The sequence below is a fragment of the Palaemon carinicauda genome, chromosome 22 (genome assembly GCF_036898095.1).
Source record: "Palaemon carinicauda isolate YSFRI2023 chromosome 22, ASM3689809v2, whole genome shotgun sequence".
NCBI lineage: Eukaryota > Metazoa > Arthropoda > Malacostraca > Decapoda > Palaemonidae > Palaemon > Palaemon carinicauda.
This window is the reverse complement of record NC_090746.1, coordinates 115,991,451-116,003,950: the sequence shown is the minus strand read 5'-3', so window position 1 is coordinate 116,003,950 and position 12,500 is coordinate 115,991,451. Positions and strand designations below refer to the sequence as shown.

Genomic DNA, 12,500 nt, shown 5'->3' with positions numbered 1-12,500 from the left:
ACCTGGGGGAAATTTTCCCCTGGGGGGAAATTTGAAGCTACCAGGGGGGAAATAATTACACTACTTACTAACTAAAATAAGTATCAGGTGATAAAGCTAGCCCTGATATTGATACACTGGTGCACAAGAAGCAGCCTCAACCTTCCCACTAATTCAATTTTGAAGTAGAAGAATAAACAAAAGTCCTTTTATTTTGGTACTAGCCGCTCTCCATATACTGATAAACAAATAGTTACAGAGTAAAATGGATAGAGAGCGGTTAGTAACGACTAACCTCATAGCTCTATGGCTATGCGGTTAGTTGTTACTAACCACTCTCTATCCATTTTACTCTGTAACAATTTGTTTATCAGTATATTTGTATAATGGAAAAATAAATTAGTAAGTCGTCACAGTGTGTTTCAACTACTCTTTCCCACATACACATGAAGGGGGAAATCTGGAGGTTTGCACTGGGTGCAGGGGGAAATGACAGGAAAAAGGTTGGGAACCACTGGACTAGAAGTTAGCTAGCCCTGCCAAACTGCGTTTTTGGCAATAGACCAGAAATGTATCGATTTTTCTTTTACTTTTCCTGTTTTTTAACTACTTTACCAGTTCGGGAACCCCATCTACGTCATACTCGTAGTGTACATGTTTCTGCCGATTCAGCGTATATGGCAGGTAGTAAGCCTAGCTGTCCTCCTGACGATTGGCTACTTGTCCGTCCAGGGCTATGCCTTGGGCGCCTTCACTGCAGGAGGAGACACCTACACCCACACAGTCGTTAGGGTAAGTAAAAGCTATATTTTTAATGTTTAAACTTTTCGTAGATTTGAATGCCATTTTAAGTAGAATTATTCTCTCATATAAAGTTTTACAAGACCTTTGTCAATCTATTAGCTTGAAAAAAGTAATTGAAATCTCTCTCTCTCTCTCTCTCTCTCTCTCTCTCTCTCTCTCTCTCTCATGAACCATTATCCTCTCATGTCTGGTTTTACAAGAGCTCTATCTATCATTGGCTTAAAAGAATAATTGAAATTCTCTCTCTCTCTCTCTCTCTCTCTCTCTCTCTCTCTCTCTCTCTCTCTCTCTCTCTCTCTCTCTCTCTCATAAACCTTTAACACCATTTTAAGTAAAATTATTCTCTCATGTCTGGTTTTACAAGAGCTCTATCTATCATTGGCTTAAGAGAATAATTGAAATTCTCTCTCTCTCTCTCTCTCTCTCTCTCTCTCTCTCTCTCTCTCTCTCTCTCTCTCTCTCTCTCTCTCTCTCTCTCTCGATTACATTAACGTGATTTATATCCATACAGATAGTAATAGATTCCCTGATCCTCATCTGTGTTAACGCTGTAGGCGTCTATTGGAGATTCATGAGCGAGGTGGCCTTCAGAAGAGCATTCTTGGATAAAAGAGGAAACCTAGAATCAAAATTCAAGGTAAATTACTCTCTCTCTCTCTCTCTCTCTCTCTCTCTCTCTCTCTCTCTCTCTCTCTCACACACACACAGTTCTCGTGCCTTTTAACGGCTAGCTTTTCAGAACAATAAGAATTTGGGAGTATCATAAATTCTAAATAAAATTAATATAAAATCTGAATATATAATCATTTGAAAAACAATCTTAACATTTCTTATATTTGTTGTCTTTTGTAAAACACATGGATAGGGGAAAAAGTCCTTGGTATATTGCTACTTATCTCTTGGTAAGGGCAGAAGAGACTCTTTAGCTATGGTAAGCATCTCTTCTAAGAGAAGAACACTCCAAAATCAAACCATTGTTCTCTAGCCTCTGTGCCATGGTCTTCCACTTTTTTGGATTAGAGTTCTCTTGCTTGAGGGTCCACTCGGGCACACTATTCTATCGTTTTTTATCTTCCTCTTGTTTTGTTAAAGTTTATATAGCTTATATAGGAGATATTTATTTTAACGTTGTTACTCTTTTTTTTAGTTTATATATGAAAGATGTTTTTTAATGTTGTTACTGTTCTTAAATATTTTATTCTTGTAGTTAATTACTTCTCTTGTAGTTTATTTATTTTATTATTTCCTTTCCTGACTGGGCTATTTCCCCTGTTGGAGCCCTTGGGCTTATATCATCTTGCTTTTCCAACTAGGGTTGTAGCTTAGCAAGAGATAATAATAATGATAATAATATAGAAGTTAAACTCATTTCGGCATTGATAACAGTCGACATCATGACGAGGACAGACTCAATCAATTCACCTTAAGGGGAGTAATGCCATCATTTCCCCTGTAAGCAGTACTTGGGTCTTTGCAGTGTTCCTTCCACCCTCTTCCTTGACTTGCTCATCCTTCGCCTTTATTTCCAATTTTTCCATTCATCTTGCTGTCCAAAATATGATATTTTTCATCTCGAAATGTAATTCTATGGTTTTACCCTTTATTTCTTGGGCACTGAATGGCATCACAGGCCCCAGTAACTAGCCATTTAGCCCAAATTAATCAATCCAGTCCAATTAGCCAACCAGTCAACCGATTTCTATCCACGATTATTAATAGAAAACATTTTTGTCAGCCCTAATTTACTCCTTCGTTTATCACACATTTAAAGGTTTAAAGGCAACTCATGAATGGCAGAGGCAAGGGACAGTGACATTGCCCTATCGAGCAGGACAATACCCTAGAGACTGACCAGATATACATATGATCAGCGCCCAAGACCAAAGAGGGCTAGGCAATGGCTACTGATGACTCAGCAGATAGACTTATAGGCTCCCCCAAAACCCCCCATCCTTAGCTCAGAAGGGTTGTGAGATTGCAGAGACCGAAAAGACTAACGAGTTTGAGCGGGACTCGAAGCCCAGTGTTCACCAGTCACGGACGTTACCATATAGTCCACGGCAACCCTATAGAACAGTGTTTCCCAACCCTGGGGTAAATTACCCCAGTGGGGTAATGGACCCGTATTTTTGGGGTAATCAAGATGTTCTAAAATTGAGTTATTCACATTCCCATAATTAATGCCATAATTCATCCACAAAATCTTAATTAAAATGGAAAAGTTTGCATTTGTTTTGGATCCTTAACTATAAGCAGCCAATAGCGGGCTACATGATCCATACAGTTCATCAGGTGGCTGCAAAAAAACATCCGATGTTACCGGGTATATGTTCAATTGGGGTAATTGATTAGTTGGAAATAAAATTTTGGGGTAATCATTTAAAAAAGGTTGGGAATAGAGCTTTATAGAAACTAAAAAACCCTTGTAAGAAGAGAGTAAAATGCGGGAAAAACAATGCAACTATTCACACTGGCGCCCTGCTCCGCTCTCGCTCCAGTCATGATAGAAAAAAAAAATCAATATGTACTAAAACAGGATAATTTTCACTGCCTAAATACATTTCCTAGTATCACCGAAGAATATTCCTATACAAGTATGCTTTTCATTATATTTATAAGTTTGCCAAGACACTGATCGTACTGAGAGCGAACCAAAGGTGTGAAGTTGTGAACACCCCAGTACCTAGACTGAACCGAGAGCGAACCGAGGGTGTGAACACCCCAGTCCCTAGACTGAAGCGAGAGCGAACCCAAGGTGTGAACACCCCAGTACCTAGACTGAAGCGAAAGCGAACCCAAGGTGTGAACACCCCAGTCCCTAGACTGAACCGAGAGCGAACCGGTGTGAACACTCCAGTCCCTAGACTGAACCAAGAGCGAACCGGTGTGAACACTCCAGTACCTAGACTGAACCAAGAGCAAACCCATGGTATGAACACCCCAGTACCTAGACTGAACCAAGCGCAAACCCATGGTATGAACACCCCAGTACCTAGACCGAACCAAGAGCAAACCCATAGTATGAACACCCCAGTACCTAGACTGAACCGAGAGCGAACCGATATGAACACTCCAGTACCTAGACCGAACCGAGAGCGAACCGGTGTGAACACTCCAGTACCTAGACTGAACCGAGAGCGAACCGATGTGAACACTCCAGTACCTAGACCGAACCGAGAGCGAACCCTAGGTATGAACACCCCAGTACCTAGACTGAACCGAGAGCGAACCGATGTGAACACTCCAGTACCTAGACTGAACCGAGAGCGAACCGAGGGTGTGAACACCCCAGTATCTAGACTGAACCAAGAGCGAACCCAAGGTATAAACACCCCAGTACCTAGACTGAACCGAGAGCGAACCGATGTGAACACTCCAGTACCTAGACCGAACCGAGAGCGAACCGGTGTGAACACTCCAGTACCTAGACTGAACCGAGAGCGAACCCAAGGTGTGAACACCCCAGTCCCTAGACTGAAGCGAGAGCGAACCCAAGGTGTGAACACCCCAGTCCCTAGACTGAAGCGAGAGCGAACCCAAGGTGTGAACTCCCCAGTACCTAGACCGAACCGAGAGCGAACCCTAGGTATGGACACCCCAGTACTTAGACTGAACCGAGAGCGAACCGATGTGAACACTCCAGTACCTAGACCGAACCGAGAGCGAACCGGTGTGAACACTCCAGTACCTAGACTGAACCGAGAGCGAACCGGTGTGAACACTCCAGTACCTAGACTGAACCGAGAGCGAACCCTAGGTATGAACACCCCAGTACCTAGACTGAACCGAGAGCAAACCGGTGTGAACACTCCAGTATCTAGACCGAACCGAGAGCGAACCGGTGTGAACACTCCAGTACCTAGACTGAACCGAGAGCGAACCCTAGGTATGAACACCCCAGTACCTAGACTGAACCGAGAGCAAACCGGTGTGAACACCCCAGTATCTAGACTGAACCAAGAGCGAACCCAAGGTATAAACACTCCAGTACCTAGACCGAACCGAGAGCGAACCGATGTGAACACTCCAGTACCTAGACCGAACCGAGAGCGAACCGGTGTGAACACTCCAGTACCTAGACTGAACCGAGAGCGAACCGGTGTGAACACTCCAGTACCTAGACTGAACCGAGAGCGAACCCTAGGTATGAACACCCCAGTACCTAGACTGAACCGAGAGCGAACCGGTGTGAACACTCCAGTACCTAGACTGAACCGAGAGCGAACCCTAGGTATGAACACCCCAGTACCTAGACTGAACCGAGAGCAAACCGGTGTGAACACTCCAGTACCTAGATCGAACCGAGAGCGAACCGAACTGGAGTGTGACTGGACCGATAGTGTGAATCAACCCTTATTCTCTAGTCTTGGGTAGTGCCGTAACCTCTTCCATGGTCTCCCGCTGTCTTCGGGTAGACTTCTCTTGCTTGAGGGTACAATCGGGCTCACTATTCTATTTTATTTCTCTTCATTTTTTTTGTATATAATTTATATATGAAAGACCTATTTTAATGTCGTTGTTGTTCTTAAGATATATTTTTTTTTCAATCGTTCATTCTCTTGTAGTTTATTTATTTCCCTTTTTAACTGAGTTATTTTATTCCCTGTTAGAGCTCCCTTAGGTTTATAGCATCCAGCTTTTCAAACTAGGGTTGTAGCTTAGTTACTACTACTACTACTACTACTACTACTACTACTACTACTACTATTACTACTACTACTACTACTACTACTACTCTTGCTTGAGGGTACACTCAGGCACACTGTTCTATCTAATTTCTCTTCCTCTTGTTTTGTTAAAGTGTTTATAGTTTATATAGGAAATATTGATTTTAATGTTGCTGTTCTTAAAATATTTAATTTTTCCTTGTTTCCTTTCCTCACTGGGCTATTTTCCCTGTTGGCAGCCTTGGGCTTATAGCATCCTGCTTTTCCAACTAGGGAAATATTGATTTTAATGTTGTTGCCGTTCTTAAAATATTTTATTTTTCCTTGTTTCCTTTCCTCACTGGGCTACTTTCCCTGTTGGCAGCCCTGGGTTTATAGCATCCTGCTTTTCCAACTAGGGAAATATTGATTTTAATGTTGTTGCTGTTCTTAAAATATTTTATTTTTCCTTGTTTCCTTTCCTCACTGGGCTATTTTCCCTGTTGGCAGCCCTGGGCTTATAGCATCCTGCTTTTCCAACTAGGGTTGTAGCTCAGCATTTAGTAATAATAATAATAATAATAATAATAATACCGCAAGCGGAGAGAAAGGTCTTTTAGTCCCATATCATCCACGAACAGTCTTTTCCCGCAGCTAGTTTTTCCTTGTTTCCTTTCTTCACTGAGCTATTTTCCCTGTTGGCAGCCCTGGGCTTATAGCATCCTGCTTTTCCAACTAGGGTTGTAGCTCAGCATTTAATAATAATAATAATAATAATAATAATACCGCAAGCGGAGAGAAATATCTTTTAGTCCCATATCATCCACGAACAGTCTTTTCCCGCAGCTAGACGCCGAGAAGAAGAGAGAGGAGACCTTGTTACTGAGCGTCCTTCCGAAGAACATCATGCAGCAGGTGAAAGCGGATTTTCGAAACATGATAGACCGAACTCTCAAGAATACAAGTCCCGTTTCGAAGAGAAGTCCGTTTCCGTAAGTTATTCAGGATTATATTTAATGTGAACCATGGTTGCCAGGTTGGCCTTTTTTCTGGCCAGAAATCTCCAAATTTGTTCCTTTTTCGCGCTAGATACCTAAATTTGGCCTTTTAAAAATTGTTTGGCTTTAAAGGATATATTTTCGGCCCTTTTTTACTATTAGGTTGGCCTTTTAAAGCTGTAGTTGACCAGAGGTTGGCCTTTTCTCAATTGGAAAACCTGGCAACTCTGATTCACATTTATATTTTTATTTTCTATTTAAACATCTATATTTTTTATATCTACATTTAAACTTCTTTTTAGTCAATATCCTGATTTTTTTCCTTCCATTTTAATTTTACGTAAATATAGATTTTCCTTTACATTTACCCTTATATTCTGTACATTCAGACTCATTTTTCTAGCCAAAATGACAACATCCATAATGTGATATGTTCCTGATATCCGAACATCTTAGTATTGTAAATAATGTTTAGTTATTCAGGATTAGTTTTTACTTCACATTTATATTTTTATTTTTTATTTAAACATCTATATTTTTTATATCTACATTCAAACTTTTTTTTTTAGTCAATATCCTGATTTTTTTCCTTCCATTTTAATTTTATGTAAATATAGATTTTCCTTTACATATACCCTTTTATTCTGTACGTTCAGACTCATTTCTCTAGCCAAAATGACAACATCCAGAATGTGATATGTTCCTGATATCCGAACATCTTAGTATTGTAAATAATTACATTTTTCCTCTTATCAATTTCCAGCAATAACAGAATTATTTACCAGCTCATGTGTTTAATCCAATGGTTCGATTTCTTATTATTTAGCAACACAAGCATTCCTGCGGTGTGAGTTACGTATAAATTGAATTAGCACAGAAAACATCTATGATGTGCTTGTTTTCGTGTTTGAATCAAGCGCCCCCCCCCCCCCCCCCCCTTTAAAAAAAAGAAAGAACTTTGTTTTCATTTTTAAAGATTCCTTTAATCTAGAAAAAGATTTTGGAAGTTTTTCTACTCAGATATGACATTTAAAGCAGGAACCAAATTTATTACACTGAATTTTAAGGATTAGAGGCTTAGCCCCCCCCCCCCCCCCGCCGTCTCTCTCTCTCTCTCTCTCTCTCTCTCTCTCTCTCTCTCTCTCTCTCTCATTAGAGGGTAGCCTCTCTCTCTCTCTCTCTCTCTCTCTCTCTCTCATTAGAGGTTAGCCTCTCTCTCTCTCTCTCTCTCTCTCTCTCTCTCTCTCTCTCTCTCTCTCTCATTAGAGGGTAGCCTCTCTCTCTCTCTCTCTCTCTCTCTCTCTCATTAGAGGTTAGCCTCTCTCTCTCTCTCTCTCTCTCTCTCTCTCTCTCTCTCATTAGAGGGTAGGCTCTCTCTCTCTCTCTCTCTCTCTCTCTCTCTCTCTCTCATTAGAGGGTAGCCCCCCCTCTCTCTCTCTCTCTCTTTCTCTCTCTCTCTCTCTCTCTCTCTCTCTCTCTCTCTCTCAGTGGCTCCATAGCCCTCTTGTCTCGAGGGCTCTAGGGCCATTCCCCCCACGCCTCTCTCTCTCTCTCTCTCTCTCTCTCTCTCTCTCTCTCAGTTCTTGCGCTAAGCTGTTTCCGGTACGGAACGCTGAAATCAGTTATTCATAACAGTGCAAGTTGTTACCTTCGGAATACCTCCGCTGAAGAATTGAATGACTATTACCCCAATCCTTGCAATGTCATTCGGTGAAGCATTCTTTACTAATCTTGTCTGCTGTCCCGGTCGCAGGTGTCTCTGTTCATATCTGATGCGTATTAGGAAATTACGCAGAAATGCGTATCTCCAGGACTTTTATATATTGTACCCTGTAGCATCATCTGCATATGCAACAAGCTTGTTTTCTAGGCCAAACCACATGTCATGTGTTTATAGTATGAAAAGTAATGGGCCAAGAACACTACCCTGCGGAACACCGGATATCACATTCCTATACTCACTATGGTGCTCATCAACAACTACTCTTTGAGATCTATTACTTAAAAACCAGATGGGTGATTTTGTCTTGAGAAAGAATAAATATAGCAAAACGGAAAAATAGGTTTTAAAAGTTTAAATGCCACTCATGAATGGCAGAGGCAAGGGACAGTGATACTGCCCTAGACATTGACTATATATATATACGTATGATCAGCGCCCTAGCCCCCTCTGCACACAAGCAAGGACCAGGGAAGATCAGGCAATGGGTATTCAGTAAATTAAAGTTTAACAATATATAAACTTAGGTATGAAAACTACCGTACATCAGTTTACTTGTACTCAAAATACTTGTTCATCGATTGAAATTTTAGCGGTAAATAAATGAAATTCATATTTAAAAGTTATTTATTTTGCAGGAATCTTTGAAAGCTATTTTTGCAGGAAACTTTGAAACCTATTTTTGTAGCAATCTTTGAAAGCTATTTCTGCAAGAATCTTTGAAAGCTATTTTTGCAGGTATCTTTGAAAGCTATTTTTGCAGGAAACTTTGAAACATATTTTTGTAGCAATCTTTGAAAGCTATTTCTGCAGGAATCTTTGAAAGCTATTTTTGCAGGAATCTTTGAAAGCTATTTATACAGGAAACTTTGAAACTTATTTTTGTAGCAATCTTTGAAAGCTATTTCTGCAGGAATCTTTGAAAGCTATTTTTGCAGGAATCTTTGAAAGCTATTTATACAGGAAACTTTGAAACTTATTTTTGTAGCAATCTTTGAAAGCTATTTCTGCAGGAATCTTTGAAAGCTATTTTTGCAGGAATCTTTGAAAGCTATTTATACAGGAAACTTTGAAACTTATTTTTGTAGCAATCTTTGAAAGCTATTTCTGCAGGAATCTTTGAAAGCTATTTCTGTATGAATCTTTGAAAGCTATTTTTTGCAGGAATCTTTAAATCTGTATTTTGCAGAAATCTTTAAAAGCTAGTATTTACAGGAATCTTTAAAAGGTGTTTTTGCAGAAATGTTTAAATGCCACTTATTACAGGAATCTTTAAAAGCTATTTTGCAGAAATGTTTAAAAGCTATTTTTGCAGCAATCTAAAAGCTATTTTTTGCAGGGGTCTTTAAAGGGTATTTTTGCAGGAATCTTTACAAGCTATTCTTCGGGAAATCTTTAAGAGCTATTTTGCAGGAATCTTAAAAACTATTTTTTTGCAGGAATTTTTAAAAGCTATTTTTGAAGAAATCTTTAAAAGCTATTTTATACTAATAAAAAAGCTATTTTTATAGAATATTTTAAAAGCTATTTTTGTAGGAATCTTTAAAAGCTATTTTTGCAAGAATCTTTAAAAACTATTTTTTCCCTTTGTTAAAGCTATTTTGTGCAATAATCATTAAAGACTATTTTTGCAGGAATCTTTAAAAGCTAATTTTTGCAGGAATTTTTAAAAGCTATTTTTGCAGGAATCTTTAAAAGCTATTTTTGCAGGAATCTTCAAAGCTATTTATGCAGAAATCTTTAAAAGTTATTTTTGCATGAGTCTTTCAAATCTATTTTTGCAGGAATCTTTCAAAGCTATTTTTGTAGGAATCTTTAAAAGCTTTTTTTGCAGGAATCTTTCAAAACTATTTATACAAGAATCTTTAAAAGCTATTTTTGCATTAGTCTTTAAAAGCTATTTTTTGGCATGAATATTTAAAAGCTATTTATGCAGTAATCTTTAAAAACTATTTTTGCAGAAATCTTTAAATGCTAATTTTTGCGGGAATCTTTAAAAGCTATTCTTCAAGGAATCTTTAAAAGCTATTTTTTTGCATGAATCTTTAAAAGCTATTTTACCGGAATATTTAAAAGCTATTTATGCAGGAATCTTTAAAAAAAAATTTTGCAGGAATCTTTAAAAGCTATTTTTGCATGAATCTTTAAGAGCTATTTATGCAGGAATCTTTTAAAGCTATTTATGCATGAATCTTTAAAACCTATTTATGCATGAATCTTTAAGAGGTATTTTTGCATGAATATTTACAAGCTATTTATGCAGTAATCTTTAAAAGCTATTTATGCTGGAATCTTTAAAAGCTATTTTTGCAGAAATTTTTAAAAGCTATTTTTGCAGGAATCTTTAAAAACTATTTTGCAGGAATCTTTAAAGGCTATTTTTTGTAGGAATCTTTAAAAACTATTTTTGCAGGAATCTTTGAAAACTGTTTTTGCATGAATCTTTAAAAGCAATTTTTTTTTTGCAGGAATCTTTAAAAGCTATTTTTGCTGAAATTTTTAAAAGCTATTTTTGCAGGAATCTTTAAAAGCTATTGTTTGTACGAATCTTTGAAAGCTATTTTTGCAGGACTCTTTAAAAGCTATTTTAGCAGGAATCTTTGAAAACTGTTCTTGCATGAATCTTTAAAAGTAATTTTTTTGCAGGAATCTTTTAAAGCGATTTTTGCTGGAATCTTTAAAAGATATTTTTGCAGGAATCTATAAAAGCTATTTATGCAGGAATCTTTAAAAGCTATTTTTGCAGGACTTTAAAAGCTATTTTTGTAGGAATCTTTAAAAGCTATTTTTGCATGAATCTTTGAGCTATTTATGGAGGAATCTTTAAAATCTATTTTTGCAGAAATCTATAAAAGCTATTTTTGCAGGACTCTTTAAAAGCTATTTATGCAGGAATCTTTAAAAGCTATTTTTTGTAGGAATCTTTAAAATCTATTTTTGCAGGCATCTTTAAAAGCTATTTTTGCAGGAATCTTTAAAAGCTATTTTTGCAGGAATCTTTACGTTCACCGTTACGAAATGGTCTCCATCCTGTACGCCGACATTTGCAATTTCACTCCTCTGACGACGAAACTTCCAGTTGACCAGCTGGTGGAGATGCTAAACGAACTCTTCGGGAGATTTGACTGTTCTTCGGAGGTACTGTGCTACCTTTTGTTGCTTCCTGTAAGCCAGTGGTTCCCAACCTGGGAGAAATTTCCCCCTTGGGGGAAATTTGAAGCTTCCAGGGGGGAAATAATTACACTACCTACTAACTAAAACAAGCGGAAAATGTCCACATAGTATGTGCGGCAATTTGTTGTTAGCCATTCAATTGTGATATGATCATATCAGTTCTCACTGACATGATATTCAAGGGGAGAATTGGAATACCATGCCCATTTCTGAGGCAGGCGAGTGGGCATGAGGGCTGGGCGGGGCATGAAGGGGGAAATCTGGATGGTTGAACTGGGTGCAGGGGGAAATGACTGAAAAAAGGTTGGGAACCACTGCTCTAAGCCATTTTGATTTCATGGATCTAAATAAAGAATTTAACTTTCGAAAAGAATTAATTCTTATATACTGTATTATGATAATTGTAAGATAAAAATTACATTTCATAACTAGTACAAGTAAATTGAATAATCAGAGATTTCGGACCTCCGTCATTGAAGATTGTTAACATTTTACTCAAGTCTACGGACCAAGCTTTCCCTTTTTCATAAGTTGGCCGTCAATAAATTTACTGTGTAATAATTTACTGTGTAATAATAACAATAATACCCTTGATCTTAATCCGATAATTTCCAAAATTTAATGGTTTTTTCCGCAGTATAATACCTATCTGTTGTTAGAATTTGGTGAAAATCCAGCCAGAAGTTTTAACATAGTCCTGCTAACAGGCAAACAAACTAATAAGTAAATTAATCCATTAAGGCAAGTACTTTTATAATCTTATAGGAAGTAATAAGTATCTTTTATCCTTTGCCTTGATATAAACTAGAAGGGTTGTGGTGGCCTGGAAGTAGCGTCCTTGCCTGGTGATTGCCAGACTGGGGTTCGAGCCCTGCTTAGACTTGTTAGTTCATTTGGTCGCTGCAACCTCACCATCCTTGTGAGGTAAGGATGGGGGACTTGGGGAGCCTATAGGTCTATCTGTTGAGTCATCCACAGCTATTGCCTGTCCCTCCTTGTTCCTAGCTTGGGTGGAGAGGGAGCTTGGACGCTGATCATATGTAATATGGTCAGTCTCTAGGGCATTGTCCTGCTTGACAGGGCAATGTCACTTCTTCTTCTTCTTTGTCTGCATCTTCTTTGTCTGTATCTTCTTCTTTGTCTGCATCTTCTTCTTTGTCTGCATCTTCTTCTTTGTCT

The 12,500-nt window shown here is 38.4% G+C and overlaps 1 protein-coding gene across 1 annotated transcript in view; it reads left to right on the top strand.

The window, feature by feature from the left end:
* LOC137616712 (adenylate cyclase type 2-like) overlaps window positions 1-12,500 on the top strand; it is a 95,027-nt gene that overhangs the window by 45,814 nt on the left and 36,713 nt on the right. The window contains 4 exon segments of the mRNA XM_068346714.1: window positions 598-771; window positions 1,295-1,420; window positions 6,276-6,421; window positions 11,141-11,285. Of these exon segments, the coding sequence (XP_068202815.1) occupies window positions 598-771; window positions 1,295-1,420; window positions 6,276-6,421; window positions 11,141-11,285 (591 nt within the window).